The sequence below is a fragment of the Enhydra lutris genome, unplaced genomic scaffold (assembly GCF_002288905.1).
Source record: "Enhydra lutris kenyoni isolate GAN:26980312 unplaced genomic scaffold, ASM228890v2 scaffoldscaffold80, whole genome shotgun sequence".
Taxonomy (NCBI): Eukaryota; Metazoa; Chordata; class Mammalia; order Carnivora; family Mustelidae; genus Enhydra; species Enhydra lutris.
The window spans coordinates 5,561,447-5,572,227 of NW_019154164.1; the positions used below are offsets into that span (position 1 = coordinate 5,561,447).

The 10,781-nt window shown below is 41.6% G+C and overlaps 1 protein-coding gene across 1 annotated transcript in view; it reads left to right on the forward strand.

The window, feature by feature from the left end:
- LOC111160977 (guanylate cyclase 2F, retinal) overlaps positions 1 to 5,313 on the forward strand; it is an 87,905-nt gene extending 82,592 nt beyond the window's left edge. Inside the window, 2 exon segments of the mRNA XM_022524394.1 lie at positions 5,062 to 5,150; positions 5,226 to 5,313. Coding sequence (XP_022380102.1) covers positions 5,062 to 5,150; positions 5,226 to 5,313 — 177 coding nt within the window.
- Positions 5,314 to 10,781: the final 5,468 nt, after the last annotated feature.

Below are 10,781 nucleotides of genomic sequence, written 5' to 3' on the forward strand. Positions count from 1 at the left end.
TGAAGTAACTTGATCAGGGTCACACAGTCAACTGATGACAGAATAAGCCAAAACCCAGGGAAGTCTGACTTCCCACTCAGTATCCTTTCAATGGAACCATTGTGCATGAAAATTATTTTCACAGTGATTATACTTCGGCAAAGCAAAACCCAGGTGCTGAATGATGCACAATATGTTTCTGTCATTGGCAAGAAGTTAAAGTTTGGAAGGCTTGATTCTGATTGATCAGTTCCTTTTCTGGCTAGTTCTGGTTTGTCTCTTCCAATAGATCTGAATATCTTCTAGAAGATGGGATGAGTCATTTATGAGGGGGCAGAGGTTCTTTTCTCACCTCTGCAGAGAACTCAGTGAGATGATAGAAGTAGTAACATTACTTGAACAGTGAATCACATTACTCAAGGCTTTTGTGATTCCTCTATATATTGACATTTCTTATCAGAGGACGACAAAGGTGGCTTTATTTCCCAAGGCACTTTCCTCTCTGGATTGCTGGGCACAGATTCCGTCACTTAAAAGCTGAAGAGGTGACACTTTTGAAACTGAAAAGGAAAAATATGCCCCCACCCCCCCATGGCTTTTATTGCCCCCAAATTCTAGTTAGGAAGAATCATATCTTTGGGCGTTTTGAGTATAAAAGCAGGACTACTTCAGAAGGGCCCTTTGAAACTTCACAGTTTCCCTTACCCCAAGGAATTTGGGAACCTGATACAGCAAGGTGGAGGAAAAGGCAAGGAAAGTTTTTCCCTAAGGCCATGTCATGCCTTGCTTGTTGAGGTGTTAGAGGCTCCCTGATAAAAGGGCGATACTGAGAGAGAAGAGAGGGGGCCCCAGGGGAGAGGGAGGGGCAATGTGACGAAGAGAATAGGAAGTCCCAAAGAAGGAAGGGAGAAAATGGGAGATCCTTTCTGTCTCTGTACCCCTGCTGTCTGCAATACCAGAGATAGGTATTGGACATTACATAGTAGGGACTGGGGGACAGGAGATTCCTTGTCACTTGGGGCATGCAATATATCCCCAATATGACCATATTACCAGCACACTTCAGAAATTCTGATCCAACATTTCCATTCCTAATTCACTCTGTGTTGCTGGAAAGCAAGAATGGCTTTAGTACATGGGTCAGAAGGACCACATTTGATAGCCTGCCAGGTGTGATAGCAAAGAGGATGGTTGAAAACATCCTCTCCTTCCAGCTGGCTGATATTTGAAATTCCTACATCAGAACCTCTTCTCTTGGGTTCAAGGATTGGATCCAGTAACAACACTCTTTTCCCACTCCATCTCCTTCACTGGAATGATGACACTTGAAGTTGTTTCCCCTAGTGGAATCAAAAGTGTGGATTGGGTTGGGTGAGAGAAGAGAACATAGTGCAGTTGAGTAATTAGGCGGGTGGGGTTAACAAAGAAAGACATCAAACTGAGGAAGCTGAGGCAGATTGGGGGAGGACTCATTTAGAGGTGACAAGCTCAGCCTCTATGGGGAGTTGGCCTACGGCCCACTCCAACCCCCTCTTGTATTGTACTGGCGACAAATCATCAGTGCTTAACTGGCCAAGTCTGCTTTTTTCAATATTTCTCTCCTAATGGCCTGGTGATAAGTCATCTTACTACCTCTTCTCTTACATGAGTCCTATTTCAGTTACTGTTTTTCTGACAAGTTTGAAGCTTCTTGCTGAGACTTTGTATATATCTAGGCTTATCAGTTATATTTACTAAGACCTCTTTAGGTAAATTTACATTCTGAGAAGACTTTCCCAAATGGTTGTTCTCAGCCAGTTTATGTCCTTGCAGGGTGGACACTTGTAACATTCTGGGGATAAATAGTATTTGATTCTCAGGCCCTTAAGCAGTAATCCTGTTTTATTTGTGATTTCTCTTTTTTCCCCCAACCTCTTCCACCCCATCCTCAACCCCTTGCACTCACATACAGAAGTTTGGACATGTGTAAGTGTGTGCACACACACGTGCCCCCCCCCCACCAGCATTTGAGCTAAGAAGTAATGAGGTTGGGGGCACCTGGGTGGCTCAGTCAGTTAAGTATCTGACTCTTGATTTTGGCTCAGGTCATGATCTCAAGGTTTCGAGATCAAGCCCTATTGGGCTCTGTTCTGGGTGTGGAGCCTGTTTAAGATTCTTTCTCTCCCTCTCACTCTGCCCCTCCCCACCACCCCCTCTCTCTGAAAAAAAAAAAAAAAGAAAAAAGAAAAAGAAGTAATGAGGTTTTATTGGCATAGTCATGAAGGTCAGAGGTCTGGTCTGTAATACTTGTCCCATCAGTGACTTAATGTGTAACACTGGACAAGTAACTTTATCCTCTCTGTGCTTTCATTTCTTCACATAGAGTCCTCTTCTGACCTGTGATTATCAGGAAGCTCATTAATCACAAGATTTAAAATTCCAAGCCATTGCTTTTTGGCCTCTAGACCTTCCCTTGACTCCAGTGTGTTGGAAAAGCTATGTGGTATAGAAGGAAGAGCATTTAAAATTTGGAGTCTAAGATGTTTACTAGACTTACTGTGATGAGCATTTTTAATATATATACATATCAAATCATTATATTTCACAGCTGAAACTAGTGTTGTATGTCAGTTATACCTCAATAAAAAATAGCTAAGTTGTAGTAAAAAGAAAATAAATAAAACCTGGAGTTTAGTAAAATTGGGTTCAGGTTTCAGCTATGCTTGCTTATTGACAAGTCATTTAATTTCCATGAAACTTAGTATCCCTATTTGCAGAATGAGGTTAATAATAAACTCACTTTCCAGAGTTTTTGTGAGAATTAAAAAAGACAGGAGATGCCAAAGTGTCTTAAAAGTGTCAGACCAAAGTAAGATACTATTATTTGGCGGGGGGGGGGGTCTCTGGGACTGCTCAGGGATTGATACCAAGTCAAAGGGTTTGCTTTAGGTTTTAGTTGTTGCATACTTGTTCTCCCCCACTTTCTCTCTCTTCAACAGAATTTTGGAAATAGGGTGGATAAACAGAGATCTAGGATTTTAAGAATTCTGGATAGGCTCCAAAACCTCAGAGAACCCCTGGGGCTCCCCTGCATACTGTTTGATTTGGAAGCTTGCCTGAGTCCATAACACTCCCATTCTCTTTTGCAACCATTAGTTTTGGCATCCCAGTGTGTGTCCCAGGACTCACCCAGATATCTGGACAATCCTGGCATCCACAAAGCTCCCTTGGGTATTGGCACACTGTCTCAATAGCCTCTTGATCTCAAGATAAACACCCAAATACGCCTGAGGGTTGAGATCCTCAAGTTTGAGCCTTAAGAGTATGCTTTAGCAAAGTGAGGTCCAATGACACCTTGAGTATTCCAATTGCTCAAGTGTTGAGTTTTCTAGTGAATGAAACAGTTTATCTACTGAGCAACTATTCTATATGAGATACTGCACTAAGTACTGTGAGGAACAGAGTTTAGGAGGCAGAAAATTTGGGTTTGTATTTAAAGCCCCAAACGTGACCCGACAGTGTTTTTATTTAACTGCACTGTGAGCTCCTGAAGGACAGAGCCATTTCTGTATTTCCACACCTGGTACAGTGAGGGTAGAATAAATGTAAGAATGAGTGATATGAGTATATTTTAAAGTTGTTCACTTCTTCTGAAAACAGAGTGGCTCCAAACAGCCCAATTATTTGAGTTTTAGGGTGAGTTGGTTGTCAGCTAGTGAAGATTGAGTTGTTGTGGTATTCTCTTCGTACTTGCCTATGATGGGCTTGTTCAGAGCCTTGAACCAAATACCTGCAAAATGCTTTGAGATTCTTCCACTAAATGTGATTATTATTATTATGGTTGTGGTCATTATTGCTAAGGGATGAATGTATGTGATGTAAAATAAAAAACAATGGATTTGATATTTAAAGGGGGGGAAACCTAATTGGAATTTCTAAGTTAAACAATTTAGAACTGTTCCAAATGAGATCAGCCAAGAGTGAGACCATATTTCAGATTAATGAGTTGGAAACACATCCCATTACTTTTCTCAGTTTTAGTAAACACACTTTTTTCCTATGGATTGGAGGAAATGAAAGAACAGATGAAAGAAAATTGAAAGGAGAGTGAAACACATTGAGAGGAGGGTTTATTAGAAAAAGGGGAGGGCAAAGCTGAGGCAGAAAACTTGGCTCCTCTGAGGTAGTCACTTAGGCCCTGGGGTGACTAGCTAGAGTTTACACTCCCTTTTTCTTCTCAGACCATAATTCTTGACAACCAAGGAACCAGGCTGTAGATGGAGGCCTCCATGTTGTCTCTCTCTACCTGTGAGAATCCCTTGGCAGGAAGAAAAGAACACTGCAGAAATGCAGACCTCTCTAAGCAGCCAAGATGCCCTGGCCTTTAAAGTTGTATAGCCTGCTTTCCATTTCTATTCCAATTTTTGGTTTCTGTGAGAGCCTTTGGATGGCAAGTATTGGGGGAGGTAGACTCTGAATATATGTACTCTAGACAGGAAAGACAATGGGATGCCTATGGTCAAAAGATCAAAGCAAAAATGACAAACAAATTCTTGAATTCATCATCCAGATGTTTGGTTACTCTGAAGCTAAACAACCACACGTGGTCAGCAATGGAGCTGTGTGGCAGTGTGTAGACAAAACATTTGGATGGCAGCTTCAAATGGTGTTCACTTTTCTCTCTCTTTCTTTGTTTCTTTTTTTTTTTTTTAGAGAAGGGGGAGGGGTGGTGTGAGAAGAGTAGAGAGAGACTCTTAAGCAGGCTCCATGTTCAGCATGGAGCCCAAGGCAGGGCTCCATTTCATGACCCTGTGATTATGACCTAAGCTGAAATCAAGAGTTGGATGCTTAACTGACTGAGGCACCCGAGTTCCCCCAAATGGTGTTCAGATTTTGTCTGTCTACTGTGTCAGCTTATGGAGCTTGTCAGGTATATATAGCAAGGAAGCTGTGTAGGAAGGAAGACTCCAGGGAGTGGTGACAAGGGGAAAGCAGAGGCAATTTCTGAGCCAAACTGAATGCTTATACACTGTTGATCAGAAGCACATCTTTGGGAAAGCTGGTTATAGCACATTTAAGATTTTTTGTATTTTCTATAATAAGGGCAAAGGCACAGAAGAGACCTTCTGGCTGGTTGGAAAAAAAGGCTTTAAAAAGCTCCTTCTTGTGCCCCCACCAGTGGGCAAAGATGGGTAAGTACACACTTAATTAGAGTCTTCCTATGCCCCACTATGTTCCACTGTCTTCACTATTTTTGTATCTCTCAGGCAAGTGGGCCATGGCTTACAACCAATAGAGATTTCAGCCTTCCAAAGAAGAAAAGCAGAAAGGCAACTGGTGAGAAACAAGCCATAAGGTAATGGCCAGCAGGAAAACAGAACACTGGAGTTTGCCAAATTTTCAGAGCTGGGGCTCCCTTTGGCTTGGGTGCCAGTCTCAGCCTACACTCTGTTGGCAGAGTGTGATGAAGTTGGTAAATTTCCAATCTCCACTGAGTTGAGCAAAAACACTGTGGGGAGGCCTGTTGTAGACCAAGCTACATTTGAGGGAGGTCAGCTGCCCTGGCCTGAAAGACCGTTGCCTCCTGCACTGATAACACATTTGAATGTTAACAAGGCTGGCCTTGTCATCCAGTTATCAAACAGGTGCACCTTTCTGTTTCATTGTCAAATACCAGGACCACATGATGAGCCACCTCACATCTTTGGAGATTCACATCTATCTGAACAATACAGCAATGTTGTGATGACCTCTTTTTCCCAGGATCCATTGACAAGACCATCTTGGAGGGATGTTATGTCATTTCCTCTGGAGGCACTGTTTGATCCCTTCTGAGGTTGGCATGTATTTATCTCTGAGGAATCCATTGCTTTCTGGGGCTCCTGTCAGTATCTCATCTCTACCTTGCTTTCTAATTTTTTCTTTTATGGAGACTTTGACCCTAAGACCCATTGTTCCCTCCACATATCCTCAGAAATCACAAGATTATGAAGTAAACATTATGACTTCTTCACACACTTTTGCTCCCTTGTTTTTTTAGCATGTTTCAGAATAATCACAGTTCTAGCGGCAACTATCAAATGCATAAAACATACTTCTTGTTTTCCCATTAGCTTCTGTTGACTTTGTCAGCTCTCTATGACTGTTTTTTTCCCCTAAGGAAACCCAGTGTATCTTCATTTCTGCAGCTATCACAGGTACCCTCTGTAAGTCATAATATTTATGCTTCTGAAAGTCTTCAGTACTGAGTATGTGGCTTCCCTGCAGCCCCCTGTACCACCCTCTGCCATTCTGCCGCCTGGGGCTTAACTCTGTTTCTTCCTATTGGTCAATACAAGCAGATTAAGCAGCTGAGATGCACATTCACCTAATTTCCAGGAATGCTCTTTCCCAGGGGAAGGAAATACACAGACACACATAGACACACAGTCAGTCTCTTTCTTTATCTTTCTTTCACAACAATAAAGGTCTTGGAAGCTCTTGAAGGGTTTTCCCTTTAGTGGGGTGGCATAGACATTGCAGGCACTGTGTGAGAACCTATCCATTCCTAAGAATGTGTTGGAGCTTGTAGAGGACACTGCAGCTGACTCACCATCATTGACTGTGTGTATTGTAATGCTTTCCCAGCCCTACAGATGGAAGTGGCTTAGGCCTTTTATACTCACTCATCTGCACCCCCTTGACAGAGGGCATGCTTCTGTGGGCTGTGAGTATTTGGGACAGGTTGAAGCCAATTGGCCCCAAAATGGATTTGACCTCTGATCTTGGCCTCGTTAGCACTTATGCTTTAATCAAATGTTAATTGACCACAGTGGCCTTGGCAGACTGTGCAAATAACAAATATCCTCAAGAAGAGCACCCTTGACAAATATCAGAAGGCTTGACCCAAATCCAAGAACTCTCAGACATTTCACTTCTTTCATTAAATGTCCTATGTTGATGTCATCTAGTAACACCACCTATTCCACAATGTTTCCCACTCTATTGGAATTTGCAGGCTGACTGCTAGTGAGATGGACCATTGTACAGAAGACCCACGATACCAATGAATGCCTCTCACCTGTTGTTGTCATCATGGAAGTTGTTAGGGGAAAATCTGAAACATTCAGAGAGCCCTCTGGGGTTGGACAGGGAGGAAAGAAAGATAATGTGAAAGGGGCACAGTTCTGGTGAACTGAGTGCTGTGGCTGCCTCTCAGGCAGAGCCCTGCTATCTCCCAAGCAGCTTCTTCTTCATGTCCCCAAATACCTACCACTGTCCAAACCTTCCTAAAAGTTACCACTTCATCTAGTCACTTTCCCTAGAATTTCACCAGCTGGGCTATTTGGGGTTGATGAGCCTTTCAATCATAGATGTACCTTTTGGAGGGTAAGGGGTGATGAATCCCTTATATGAGAGTGAAGGTGAATTGAGCTAGGTGTTCAGGAGCACTTGGAGGTTTCATGTTGGTTGGGACCAGGAGAAATGAGGAAGTTTGGCACTTATGACAGATGGAAGGTCATAGTGGAAGTCTTTGGACAACACAAGAGTAACAGATCCCTGGGAGATGGGAGAAGGGTGAAAACAAGTATGGGAGTGGAAAAGTCAGTTTAGAATCCCCCACTTTTAAACCTTTGCTCTGGGTTTTCTTTGGACGTAAAGAATGGGAAGAAAGCATGCTTTTCCTTCTGCTCTCAGGACCTAGGACCCCTGCCAGAGCTCTAATATAACTGCTCCATGTGGGTTAAATCAGCCTTTGAGGACTGGCCTAGAAACCTGACCACTACATATATATATATATATATATATATATATATATATATATATATATATAAAACACAGTTTCTATGGAACAGAGCATTCCAAGTTCCAAATCATTGACTTATAAATGTTTAAGACACATCTCATTAGTAAGTTGAGGATTACTTATATATTAACATGCCCCCTTTTTTGTTAAATTTGTAAAAAAAAAACCCTTATAAATAGCAACATTTAGCTATGAAAACCTGACAAATATAATGTTTATTTGTTCAGTGATCCAGGAAGGTTTAGCAATTTGCAAGCTCTTCGTGTAGAGCAGTGTTGTGTGGCTTGGAATCATTCATACTGAAATCCTGTGAAAGGCTAGGATGGAGAAGGTATACTTACTGTGTTCTCCTTCTCCCACCCACGAGTGAAGGGCTGTGAGATTGGAATCTTTTGGTGAGGCAATGGAAAACCACGCTCCAGTTCAACAAATTGTTCTGCCTGGGCAAGAAGTTAGTGAATGACTATACCTCTGAGGATGACCAGTCTACAGGGTTATTCAAGCCTAATTCTTGTGTAAGGGAGCCCCTGGGAAGTAACTTTAATAAGCTTTGTTCATTACATAGCCATCACCAAAAAGGCCATTTGAATGTAAAATGCAATGGATGTGAATCCTAAGAAAGGGTAGAGAACCACCTCCAAGTTTAGTCATTCCCAAATAGCAGGCCCAACTTGGACTAAGATAAGAAGGTCTCTATTTTCACAGGAAAAAGTAGGAGGCACTTTGTTTCTTTTTCATTTCGTTTGAATCTCTAGAAAGTATTTAATGAGTATAATTTATAACTCAGATACTATGAGATTAGTGCCAGGAAAAAAAACCAAACGTTCCAGCAAACATACATCTGAATCCCAGTCCACTATGACCTTAGTTGACTGGAATGCATAGGGAATAGGGGGGAGGAGAAGAGTCTGGTTAATTGTGTTGTTTGGATAATTGAAGGCTAAGAAGAAGTTCCTTTGTTTTCTTATTGCTTACTATTCAAATCTTTCCACAACTGTCATGGTCTCTTTTCCTATCTAAGTAAGGAGAATCTAAGCAACATAATTCAATTGTCCTTGCTAGATAGGCGAGTAGCTCACTGGGCCTCAGGATTATATTCTGAACTTCACGGAAGAGAGGTAAGAGATATTGTCAGGATAAAAGATACAGAAGTAGTGGAGTGAATTGGGCAATTCCCTTTAAATTTTGTTCTTTTTCTCCCTTCTCCTGCCCACTTTGCCTTTCAAGTTCCTACCCTGGCCTAAAATAGATCCCTTTGAACATTTGTTTTTACTTTGTGCTTTTAGTTTTCCAGATTCTACTTTTTTTTTTAAATTTATTTGACAGATCACAAGTAGGCAGAGAGGCAGGCAGAGAGAGAGAGGAGGAGGAGGCAGGCTCCCTGCTGAGCAGAGAGCCCGATGCGGGACTCGATCCCAGGACCCTGAGATCATGACCTGAGCCGAAGGCAGAGGCTTTAACCACTGAGCCACCCAGGCGCCCCCAGATTCTACTTTCAAGGGGTTATTGGCAATGGCTTGCCACAGTCACATGGACCAAAACAATAAGACTTAAGTCACAGACATGTTTAAAATAGTTAAGTAAGCTTTTCCTCCCTTTTATTATAAAAATAAATCTCTTTATTAAAAGAGCCGAACCCAAACATATCAGCCAGTAAAGCAGTTAATTCTTTAGAACAAGACTTTAAAAAAAAATGCCTAGTGAATAATTTGATTCCTTTCTCACTCATATTTAATTTCTCTATTATCAACTTACCCTGAATCTAAGCTTAAAGTCAAAAGCTCTTCCCGGCAGTTTCCCCTCCACTTTCAGTCAAAACACCCTCGGACTGTTCACAGAAGCTTAACCTCTCTCAGCCTCAGGTTGTCTATTTACTATGCTAAAGCTGTTCAAGAGCATGCAGAAAAGTCTGAAGCTGCCTTTCAGCTTCCTTGATCAGAGTTTCTAATTCCTTTTTCTAGACATGGCAGAGGAGGAGACATGAAATATTATCCTACATTTGTGGCTAGGTCTTAGTCAAAAGCTGAGCTTTTAACAATTCTAGAGCCCCCCTCCCCCAAAAAAAAGAATTCTAGAGAGGCAAGGCCTAAGGGAAGTTTCCAAGAAAGATAGCCACTCAAAACAGAGGACTTCACTTCTCCTACAAGAGGTGGCACTGCCCTCTAGTATGTACTGCAAGGATCATTGAGGGCAAGGGAGGGGGATGGGGCTTCAGCTATAGGCTCCATGGATTGGGATTCTCCCAAACCTAGTCCAGTCCCTTAATGCAGGAACTATAGCCCCAGGGCTAGGTCTGCAAAATATTGAGCAACAAGACCCACTGAGGTTGATACATTAGCTCTGTGTCTGATCCTATCCCCTATTCCCTCTTTGGTATTTCTCAAGCCCAGCATATGAACCAAACTGCCTACTAATCTTGTCTTGTGCATGATCACGTCTGCCTTTGCTTGATTCAGTCATGAAGCCCTATCTAAAACCAGCCTATCCTTTCTTGGATTCTTTTTTATTAAGGCCTTCTGCATGGACCAAAACTAAGCTCTCATTAATTTGCCTGAGCATTTTACTTATCTGTTGAGAAGAAAAACACTCTCTATTCCCATGAACCACTTGACTTACATAGTGGTAAAGCCCACTTCTTATATACAATTGATTATTTTTCTCTTCACCTGTTACTAGTGTACAGTGGCTTGAGTTAGTGGCTAAGAGGGACCAAAATGATTTTTTATCACAACTCTTTTCTAGCTTATATTCCTTGTACAAAACAAAATATTTGGAAAACAATTTGCACAATGTTTTCAAAAGATTTGAATTTGTTTAATCACCTCTCTTATATTTGCTTGTTTTCTTGTGATTTGTCTCTTCTAAGAATAGATTATTAGAGAAAGAAAGTTAAGTGTTAATAAATTGCAAGTTAGGTTCTGCTTATTTGAGGTTTTCTTGTACTTTACAATGTAACTTAACAAAATGGTCATCCCATGGGGCATCATTTAAGTCCCTTGAGATTTTTTTCTTATTGATCTCAATGGCAATGCAGGTT